The following is a 12,005-nucleotide window of genomic DNA, read 5'->3' on the forward strand; positions in this document are numbered from 1 at the left end:
ATCCAGCTGGGGCAGCGCCTCTGAGAATACACAGACACTGTTGGTGATAGATGACATTTTGGTTACCAATGAATTAGAGAACTGAAACCAAGAATTTAGCTGGAGACAGTCAACCAGAGAGTCTATTATATGTTCGTGATACCCTAGGTAACCAACTAGGAATTCACAGGAGAAAGGTTAAAACAACCAAGTTCTTCATGATAATGGCTTGCAAGATTTTTCTCATTTAGAAGCAGTCACTTCTGACCTTTCTCCTGAGCAGTCAGATGACAGAAAATGATAAATGAGATACAGGCAAATAGAAGACAGAACATTTTCCTTCAACAAATAGCAGTTTTATTCACTAGTGGGAAGGTGTTTATGACAATATATAGATTGTTTTTGACCAGTTACAGTATGAAAATATATTAAGCGAATACATAAATTAAATACAAAGACTATGGAAGTGCTTTCTTTAAACAGAGTTGGTTAGAAAACACAACAGTGTGGAGAGGTACTATCATAAGAAAAAAACAGAACCATCGACTGCCATTTTAAATGACCAGATTTGCAGAGAAAGAAAACATAATATAAAAAACATAAAAAGTGCTCTATTAAAGAACATAACACATTCAATTGCTAGATGTATTTGCCTTATTTATTTAAGCTTCACACAAATCAAGGAACAGCCAGATGAGCCTCCATGAACACTAGCGTTATTAGATACTGACTACCTAAATACCCAAAGTATTGGGCCAGGGGCAATTTCCACTCAAAAGGTGTATGTTGAATGTCTATGAGTTTTGTACTAATTTCTATTAGGTGGGAGTATAAAAGAGATCAAAGACTCTTCTTATCCTTGCAGAATTGATAAGCCTGATGGGTCCTACCTAGGAAACTAAAGATTAAGGACTCTTGAGGTTGGAACTTTGGTGCACCTTGTGTTCAGGGTGGTTGAAATTGGGAGATTTCACAAAGGCCACTGGAGACTCTCATTTCAGCTTGCAGGGGGAAGCCACCCAACTCTATGGCACACTCCAAAAGCCACAACTGCACATGCTCCTTTCTGTGGGAAGGCTTACTTGCTCACTCACAAGATGTTGTGAAAACACAACATCTCGAACATAACAGAAAGCTTACTCTTAGGATGAAGATAGTTTTTCTTAAAAGAAATTACTTACTGCAGAAAACAGCCATAACTAAACTTTCTTGTGAATATTCTAGAAGAAACATACTACTTTTGTCTGACATTATTCACCATTTCAACAGCTTATTTTGATATCTTACATAAGATCATGTACACTGGCATATAGGTTACAAAAATCATTTTTGGTAGGTCTGTTAATAGAGCTTTTTATTTCCATTACATAAGCCTTTATTTTAGGAGCATTCACCAACCATTTTCTTATGTCATGAATGCATCTATATAGACAACCTTTTAAAAAAATAAAATGCCTTATTTTTGTGGCATATATTTATTCCTAGGGAGCCTCCCTACAAGTCAAGAGTAGTCTTTTAGTCAAAAATATTTCCATTTCTAGAAACATTTTTAGAACAGAACAGATTTTTGCTATTATCATGGCTGCATTAAATGTTACCCTGCATTTTGACTAAAATGGCCAAACATTTCAAAGGCACCATCCACTAAAAGAATCTAAGGTAGTGTGTTCAGAATTCCAAACTCAGTTTCGTCAAACACCTGGTCAATTCACAAAACTAAATGAATCAATTCAATTGCTTAATCAGCTATATCATCTGGCCGACATAGTCCAAGTGAATCCTTCAAAGGATAATGCATCTTAACAGAAGCATATGACATCCCCAAGAAACAGTCTGGACACAGAAGGAATGCTGTTTCTTCTTTCTGATGATGTCTGCTTAGATCCCCTCTTTTCAAATATTTTTCCTTCTTTGTATTATTTCACTCATTTTCTGCAGTCATAGTTTATAAATTTTCTCTTGAGTGAAATAATCTTTGAATACTTGATATGATTTGAAATCTCAGGTTAAAAATACTCTGAACCTTAACAGAATATTTGGGCTGATAACAGCCTTTTCCACTCTGTCTCGTTGGAATGAGGTACCCCTGAAGACTTGCTCATAGCCACTTCCAGGAGGATCCTTTTTGCCACTCTCGTGAGTCATCAGTTACTTCCATTTCCTCAATGAAATGGAATGTGGAAAGTCCTTGAACTGCTACATCAAACAAGCAGCTTATTACCTTTTTTTTTTTTTTTTTCCCCCAATCAGGTCAGATTTGGTCTGGCTCATTTGTGTGAACTAAAACTCTACAGCACCCCAGAGTTGGTGCTTAGATTCTGCTACTTGCTGTTATTCAGATCCGGCAGGTTTATGAGTTTAGGATTCCAGCCGTAGAGACCCAGAAGCCTAAGTGAATGAGAATTTAGTGCATAGTCAACAATTTTCTTCCAAGAGGTAAGGAAAGTGTTTAAATACAAGAACCTGGATCCTGAGACACTAGAAGAATCAGAGTGTGAAGTCTAAGATGTGAAGCCTATTTTTGTATTGCTGGACATCTGCTTAGTGGTTTCATATTATTTTCAAATGTCATTTTGGGCTTTCTTCCAAGAGATAATAAAATTAATTAAAGACCCTACCAAATAAAACTGTCCCCAATATATTGTGTGCTGTGGCCATTTTAGTGTTCAAAAGGGAAATCATTATCATCTCTTCTAAAATGTGGAGACAGAAAAGACTATGACATACCAATGGGTATGAGGAGATAAGATGAACAGAAAATAAAATCACCTTCTACTGGGAAAGCAAACATATTCAAAAAGGAGAAGGGGAAGTGTAGTGAAAAAGAGGGGCTTGGAAGTGTTAAGTGCTGCTGAATTTCTTAGGACAAGTGCAGACCCAGAAAGGGAGAGGAGCCTTAGAAAAATCTGACTCAAGAGCTGAAAAGTTGGCTGCTATCCAGAGAAGACAGAATAATATGAAATTGATTTAATGAGTAGAGATTAAAGGAGTTAATTATAAAGGACTTGGATAAATAATTATTAAGATGCAAGACAGGAACCTTCCAAGATTTGATAGCTCAAAAGCACTTTGAAGGCTTGATGATTAAAGTGTACTGCACAGGTGCACAGCCAGGATGCCCAGCGCGACAGGAAGTGGAGTGTTTACCAAGACATAACACATGATGGGGTTTAATTAATTGAGCTGAATGTCAAGGAAACCTATTTTTCCCTCCTCCTAAATTTAATAAATAGATCAACTAGATTATGTATTTAGTCTTTGATGGTGGTGGGAGGGAAGACAGTGAAATATTTGTTGCTAAGGAGATTTAAAATTAGACAGGTGGAGGGTAGAAATAAATTTGTCCTGCATTAGCCTAAAAGAACATACAGTTTTCCCTTGTCATGTCCATTTCCGTAACTCTGATTCCACCCCAGATATGCCAGGGTATGTACCGTGACAGCCGTGTAGGTTTGTTATGGTTTTAATTCTTGATTTGTGCAATTAATTGCTTTCTTTCTCTTTTTGGTTCAGAGATTTGCTAGAGAAGCAGAATCAGCGCTTGCCAGTTTGTGGCCCAAGGAAGGCTGCCACCGCCCTGCTTCTAGGTAATGTCACTGCCTTGCTGAGGCCCTCTTTCAGGTTTAATTGAAAATAGTAACAACAATCCCACCGTTATCACTGTGATGTATTCTCTTTATTGAATAGAAATGCGTAGTTTCTAGGACAGTGCCTAGCAAGTTGCAGGCATTTAAACTTTTCTAAATGAGTGAGAAGCCAAAAATGAATTTCTTTCCATGTAGTTGGATGTGCTTCATACCCAGTGATGTTGGCTTAAAATTCTGGTTTTTTAAAATTTATTGTTTTTTCTTATTAATATAGGGAAAGTTATTCCTAATAGACATATCATCTCATGTATCTCTGATCTTTATTTTCGCCCCAGTGGTACCTCTGCCACACTTACATGTATGTTGTTCCTTTTCGTTTCTAGAAGAGCCATCTGGTTTCCTGAAACAGGATCAGACCCTAACACTGTCATTTCACAAGGCATTGAGCGTGATAACACTGTGAAGATTTGGAATCCTCTTCCCATTCATTCTTATAAAGGTTTTTCCTGTTTCCACAAACTTCAAGAAGCCCTGGAAATTTTTCCATTTTGGGTGTAGCCTTAATTTACAACTATATTAGGTATATTTAATGATTTTTCCACTTACTATGGCAATTACACCCATTATAGTACTTATGGGGCTCAGCAGTTTGTAGCAAAAAATATACATTTTGAAAAGAAACATACTCTTCCTGCAAATGAAGCTATGAGACCAACAACCTGGATCTCTAAATCTTAAATTTATTACAGAGAAATCTGTAGTGAGAAAAAGGCAAACATTCCTGACTCATCTCTCAGGTAGCCATGATGATACCATTCAGGTGTGTTTCAAATTTTCTCCAGGAAGACCCTTGGAACTGGAACTTGGAGAGGGCAATGCTCACTTTTTGATACACTGAAATTTGTGATAGGCAAAATTGGTCAACTTGGCAGAGTATGAGTGCCTTTTATAGTAAATGCAACTGAAGGTGACAACTTGATATTTTGACCTCAATGATTTACTAAAAAAAAGGTGTCTGGGAAATTTTATACTAGGCACCATTGAACTTTTGTTTCAGTATTTTTTAAATTAGTGATATATGATGTTTGTGGATATTTCTCTAGAGGTATTAACATTAGGCCCTTTGATCAGTAGCATAATATGTCACCACAGTCTTCTTTTAATGGGAAATCCAAGTATGACCAGTGCGATTTTGACTTTTCCAGGAGTGCAGCCTCCTAGCAATGAGACAAAGATGAGTGTGTGTCCACTGGCCAAAACACACATCCCAGTGTGGGATGCATGCTCACACACAGCACACTGTGGACGCAGTGGAACAGTCTCCCATGGCTGCCGATGGCGCTTTGCATGTTGACTGTTTCCAGTCAGGGCAGCGGGTGGCACGCTTCTGGGTAAGAGGAATTCATCACTTCTGTTCTGGTCGTTCTCTCTCAGAACCCTCAGCCCGGCAGCCTGGACTTGCCTTGCAAGTTACGTGGCCCCTAAGCTGACCACGTTGGCTTGGAGCTTTGGCAGGACAAAGGGGAGACACTAACCACGTGAGGCACAAACACCTACTTCAGTTTTGGTGCTGCTTAATCTCATCTCTTCAACCCTTTCTTTTGATTGTTATATTATTACATTGTTACATATATTAATTGCTTTTGGATCATCTTTGGGTCCCAGCAATGCCCTCAAACCAGCTATACTCTCTGCTCTCTCCAGCACTGCCCTGTATCCTGCCCAGTAGGTATCAAAACTGGCCTAGGGGATCACCCCTGCAACCACCTCCATACACTTTTTTACCACTTGTCCTGTTATACAGGTTGAATTAGTTTAGGTAGAACAAGCCATGAACACTTTGGTGTGGAAAAATAGTATTATATAAAGCTTAATATTAAACATTATGAAAAATACATATTTACAGAAGAAACTACAAATTACAACTATGTACAATAATATCTGTTACCTTTAAATTACATAAAATCTTTAAAATTCTCCAGATTAATAAATTATACATAATATCAACAGAAATAGCTGGCACCTCTGTAGGGCATGAAGCAAGTTTTTTTTTTTTTTTTTAAATAAAATCACACAGTGAATAGTTTTGATCCAGGAGATCTTCAGGTGCATTCTCAATGCCTTGAATAGCCTGAATCTGAAAGGAAAGACATTGGAATTAGAGGCTGTAGCGGGGTATGTCATAGTTGTTTGTTCTATTTATAAAATGATGAATGGCAAAGACTAGCAGAAGTGACGGAAACTCAATATGGTTTAGGATGAGACCATCCCTGTGGGGACCAGGTCACTGCATTCAGGACTGTAGATTACTAGAATTGGAAAAGACTAGTGATTCCAGTCTAACCCTCTGGTTTTCCAGATAAGCCCACAGGCCCAGAGTGGTACAGAAATTCACTCAGGGTTACCCCGCTTGTGAATGCTAGCTAGTTCCAGAGCTAGGACCTGAATCCTAACTTTCAGATGCCTGAAGCTAACCATACCATAATTAGCTTCCTTTAAGCGCACCCAAGATCACATTAAAAAAAGACCCTTAAACAAGCCAAAACAAGACAAGGAAACTCCAAGATCCCCCAGAGCTTCCTCCATCCTGGGCTTCTTAAAGAATCTCACATGCAAAACCTATTAATTTACTCTCCTGATAAATTAGGGGGTAATTATTTACAAAACAAAAGGATTATCTGATTTACAAAGAACTCCTTTAAATAGTAGCCCTTTCATGTATGTGTGCTTTACAGATTATTAACTATTTAATATATTGGCTAGGTGGGTGGGTACAGAGGGTACAGAGAACTAAATAAAACTGAAGAGCATTTTGAAATGGAGATAAAAGTGCTCTGAAATAATGTTTGTCCAACAGAAAAAAAAAGATCTATGGGTAGACATTGGTCCATGTGGCAAGAAATTGAAACTTATGCTAACAACCACAGAATGAACAATCTTGAAGTGAACACTCCAGCCCCAGTCAAGCCTTCAGATGACTGTAGCCCTGGCCAATGTCTTGACTTACGAGAGACCCAGGACCAGACCACTCAGTTAAGCCCCTTCCAAATTCCTGATCTACAGAAACTATGACATAATAAATGTACAAGTCAGCTAACAAATTTTGAGGTAATTTGTTAGCTGGAAATAAATTACAATGTAACTTCAAATTTGCAACTAGCCAGTGTGATAAAATAGATTTTAATGATGGTCCTGAGTAGGAAAAAGCAGACCCTTCACATGTCAATTAATTATTGTCTGATCAAAGCAGTGCCTTACAAAGTTTATACATTTCCTTCTACTGAATTTTTCATTTAAAAATTACACGTTACATGCTTGTTCTATAAAATTTAGAAAAAACATAAAATGGAAGAAAAATGAAATGTTATTTTACTGCTCAGAGAAATTTTATTTACTACTGTGATATATTTCTTTCTCTCTGGCTTCCCAGGTGGCTCAGTGGTAAACAATCTGTCTACCAATGCAGGAGACATAGGTTCGATCCCTGCATCGGGAAATCTCCTCAAGGAGAAAATAACAGCTCACTCCAGTATTTCTGCCTGAAAAATCCCATGGACAGAGGAGCCTGGGGGGCTGCAGTCCACAAGGTCACAAAGAGTCGACACGACCGAGTGACTGAGCATGCATATTTCTCTCCAGTCTTTTGTTTGTTTGTTTTTGCCCCATGTGCTGTTTTTGTTTGTTTAACATTCTGCATGTCTTACTTATTTATGAGAAAATCTATACTATTATAATATCCTTAAAAATATCATTCTTAATGACTTGCATTGTGTTCTACTCAGTGAATACACCACGGTATGCTTAGTCCTCCACTGTTGAACATTTATGTTTTTTTCACTCAGACCTTTAACTATGAAAAGCTTCACACATAAAGCTTTTTCAGTACTTAGGGTGGTAGTAGAAATACTGGGTGACAAGAACATAATAAGGACCTTCATACATATGGCCAAGTTCTTCTCCAATGGGATTTTACAGTTTGAACTCCCAGTTGCTATTTCAAAGCATCCTCTTTAGTAGTAAGCCTTATTCCTTAGATATATTACGCCAAGTCCTGAACAGAGGGCACCCCAAGCCTAGGAGGAGATACCATGTGAAACCTGTGCTCCACCATGGGGGTTCCCTCCCCACTCAGCCTCTCTTCCTTGTTGCCACTTTTTGAGGGCCTTTCCCTCAAACCTTTGGGGAGAAGAAATGATCAGTGTGTGTTAGGAAAGCTTGAGGTTTTTAATGGCTTCCAGATAGACTGTATTTTGCTAAATAAACTTATAAAGTAGAGCAATAAGCTCCTACCTCTGTGATACTCTGGATTCACATTTTCGTAGATTGGAAACAAAGGGTTTTCTTGTTCACTCCGTAGCTTCCTTGCTCTGAGAACATCTCTTACACACTGATGTAGGTACACATACTGACACTATGAAAAAGAAGAAGATATGTCAGAGGAAGGCAGATTCTCAAGCATAAGGAAGTTGAGGGACACTACTATAAATAAAATGGATAACTAATAAGAACCTACTGTATTAAGCATAGGGAACTCTTCCCAATACTTTGTAATGGCCTATATGAGAAGGAATCTAAACAGCAGTGGATATGTGTATACGTATAACTGATTTACTTTGCTGTACACCTGAAATTAATACAACAAATGTAACTCCAATAAAATTGTTTAAAAAAATTTTTTTAAATGACAAGATACTTATAAAAAAGAAAGAAAGACAAGGGACTCTCACCAAACCTCAACAGTAATGGAATTCTATAATGGTTAGCAAATTTCATGATAACCCTTCACTAATGGCTTCTAGTATGTAGAAGAGTGACTACTTTCTATTACCACAGAGAAGAGAATGATGAAAAAGGGCAGAAAGGCAGTGTTTATTCATCTTTTTCAGGTACATGCATATTTATAATATGTCCTATGAGGGCCAACAATATGTCCTATGAGGGCCAACAGAGAAGAGAATGATGAAAAAAGGCAGAAAGGCAGTGTTTATTCATCTTTTTCAGGTACATGCATATTTATAATATGTCCTATGAGGGCCAACAACTATGTGTGACCATAGTAGGTCCTCCACAAATAGTTATTAAGTATACAAAATGAATGCCAAACACTGTGTTATGCATTTTATATGAATTAATTATTTTGACAACCTCATATAGTAGATATAATCATCCATATGAATAGAAACTAAGAGAAGATAAGTAACTTTTCCAAGGTCACACAGCTAAGAAATGAGATCCTAGGATTTAATCTGGGTATGTGAGCCCAAACTTCATGCTTTTTTCATTACACCAATTTTCTTAGATGAAACCTAAAATCATTGCATTATTGAATGTGAAAATAATGTCACTGCATACTGTGCTGTTTCATTCTTTTTGGTGGGGGTGGTATGGTGAGAAAAAAGAGATTGTACAATAGATGTGCATATCTTGGTTCTCAGTATCTGAGTCTGACTCATTAAAGAATCTCAAAGATGTTGGCTTACTGCAGAAAACCATAGAGGCTTTGCTGTTGTTTAGTTGCTAAGTCATGTCCAACTCTTTGTGACCTTCTGAACTGCAGCATGCCAGGCTTCCCTGTCCTTCACTATCTCCTGGAGTGATGCCATCCAACCATCTCATCTTCTGCTGCCCCCTTCTCTTCCTGCCCCAAGTCTTTCCCAGCATCAGGATCTTTTCCAATGAGTCAGGTCTTAGCATCAGGTGACCAAAGTTTTGGAGCTTCAGGTTCAGCATCAGTCATTCCAATGAATATTCAGGGTTGATTTCCTTTAGGATTGACTGGTTTGATCTCCTTGCTGTCCAAGAGACTCTCAAAAGTCTTCTCCAGCACCACAATTTGAAAACATCATTTCTTCAGTGCTCAGCCTTCTTCATGGTCCAGCTCTCACATCCATACATGACTACTGGAAAAACCATAGCTTCAACTATGTGGACTTTTGGCAGCAAAATAATGTCTCTGTTTCTTAATACACTGTCTAGGTTTGTCATAGCTTTTCTTCCAAGGAGCAAGGTTCTTAATTTTGTGGTTGTAGTACCATTCACAGTGATTTTGGAGCCCAAGAAAATGAAATCTGTCACTGCTTCCACTTTTTCCCTATTTGCCATGAAGTGATGGGACCAGATGCCATGATCTTTGTTTTTTGAATGTTGAATTTTAAGCCAGCTTTTCACTTCCCTCTTTCAACTTCATTAAGAAGGCTTACACAATGAGAACAGCCCCACCTGTTAGCTATCTGGGAACTACTTTTTTTATTTTGTTTTGCTGTCCCTTTGGAAGTTGTATTCTCCTTTGTGCAGTTTTTTTTTTTTTTAAACATTTTAGATGTTGGAAATGCTTAAATTCTTTACAAATAGAGTGACATTTTGAAATATTTTTATTCACAGTCTGCTGATAATGGTTCTGTTTAAAAAGATAAGAATTCTTATAGTTCAAATTTCTAATCTGCTTTGACATGTTTCCTTGGGTCAGAATTTGAGCAAGAAGTTAACCAAATGTAATGTATAAAGTGAGTTATAAAGAACAAGACAAAATTAGATTTCAGCCAAATTTTAAGCCATGAAATTTGGTCATATATCAGATTATTTTCATAAAAAGAGTCATGGAGCAATTCAGCACATTGTCATTTCAACCTGTATGAAAGCAAGTAAAACGTATTGGGTTGGCCAACATGTTTGTTTGGGTTTTCCATAAAATGTTATGAAAAAACCCAAATGAACTTTTTGGCCAACCCAATGATTATGTTTGTGTGAGAAAGTGACAGATTTTGTGTTGCTCTGAAGCCTAATCAGACTCTTCTAGGCTGGAAAAGCAATTGGTCTCCTCTGGATGTCTGTTTGTGCCATTTACCAGGGCACAATGATATGGGTTGGTTGTTACTGCCCTAAATCACCATTTGGTAAGGAGCATGGTGCATCTTGTCTGTGGTTTAGAAACTACCTTTGAAACAGAAACAAATATGGAAGAGTCAGTGTTTTGGAGACCAAAAGGACACCATAGAGACCTTCCCTGACCATAGATGCTCAGCCACAGGCAGCTAAATGTGTGCACTGGGCTCCTTTCCTTACTACTAACCAAGCTGTGTGATAAGGGAATGAATGTGTAATGTCAGCGCTCAGCCGTGGGCTCTCCTTCCTCAGACGAGGACTCTGGGCTTTCGGTCTGCCACCAGCTGGCCTAGATAGGGATCTCAGTTTCTGCATCTATAAAACCTGGAGGCAAGGGTCTCTTCTACAGCTAACTTCTTTTGACCATTAAAGATTTGTATTAGATTTCGTGATGCTGTCAATTAGATGGATATCGAAAAACATTCCTAGACTCTATGTTTAAGGAGTCCATGTGGTCAGTTTTAGAGTATTTTCAAGGTTTGAGACACAAAGCGAGACTAGAAATCTGTCTTCAGCAATGACCTTTAAAAGTGGACAGGTATTTATTTTTATATGTTGGCATTAGGCATTGTCCCTGGGTGCATGGTCATCTACTCAAGGGAACTCATCATGTAGGTCTGGTATCATCATTAGATTAGAACATTTCAGAGAAACAAACCAATCATAAGTGACGTCTGTGTTAATATTAATAACGATTCTCTGCAATTCTGCTCACAAACTCAGCTTACGTGTTATGAGTATCTTATGATCTTGAAAACTCGAGAAGGGTACTCTCCTGAAAACAGTTGTTTGTACAGACAGTCATTTTCCTCATCTTGAAAACTACCACATTAGAGACTGACACTTCCCTCATTCCTCCCATCCAAAGCATAAATCACATTTTCAATTCTAATGGGATATTAAATGAGTTTGGGACCTTGGAGTTTGGCTGTGAATGAGTTCTCGTATGCTATGCCTTATTAATAAGTTCTTCAACAATGATCTACTCTGGGCTTTGAAACCAGTTAATATTCATTAATTTGCCTTGTCTTAAATATAAATTCTTCTTTTCCCAACAGAATACCCCTTTGAGAATGATTACTTCTAAAACCTTTCAGTTTGTTAATGTGCTCCCCACTTTATTCTTAATGAAAAGTAGACAAAGTCTAATGTATGAATTTCACATCATAAAAGCTCATTTTTTCCCTCTGTCCAGCAAGCTGGTGAAGCCTTAGTTCTATTCAATTTCACCAACATCTGTAGTATGAGATAATATTTATAGGATTGTACTTAGAGCCTTTCATGGTCTCTGAGTGCACAGTTTAGCAGAGGGGCAGGTATGTGAACAAGTAAGGTGATAAACATAAGACAGAATTGTATATAAGGCTTCATACATGAGAAGAAGCCATCAGGTTCACTTTTGGAGGAGGAAAATATAGAGTTAGAGAGAAAAGGTGACATTTGTTAAGAATTTGAGCAAAGAAATAGGACATTCCAAACGATATAAATAACACAAAAGTGTACATATATTCTGGAAACTGTGAGCAGTCTAGTGTAGTTAAAAGGTAGGGTGCATAA

At 37.8% G+C, this 12,005-nt stretch overlaps 1 protein-coding gene across 2 annotated transcripts in view; it reads right to left on the bottom strand.

Annotated features, from left to right (window-relative positions):
* Positions 1-313: 313 nt before the first annotated feature.
* The window catches only part of PTPRB (protein tyrosine phosphatase receptor type B), a 125,403-nt gene continuing 113,711 nt past the window's right edge, over positions 314-12,005 (bottom strand). For both annotated transcript variants that reach the window (XM_040233464.1, XM_040233465.1), the window contains 2 exons: positions 7,857-7,977; positions 314-5,703 (listed from right to left, as the gene is read on the bottom strand). In XM_040233464.1, coding sequence (XP_040089398.1) covers positions 5,681-5,703; positions 7,857-7,977 — 144 coding nt within the window. In that variant the 3' untranslated portion in view covers positions 314-5,680. The remainder of the gene's footprint in view (positions 5,704-7,856; positions 7,978-12,005) is intronic.

Source organism: Oryx dammah, unplaced genomic scaffold (genome assembly GCF_014754425.2).
Source record: "Oryx dammah isolate SB20612 unplaced genomic scaffold, SCBI_Odam_1.1 HiC_scaffold_29, whole genome shotgun sequence".
Lineage (NCBI taxonomy): Eukaryota > Metazoa > Chordata > Mammalia > Artiodactyla > Bovidae > Oryx > Oryx dammah.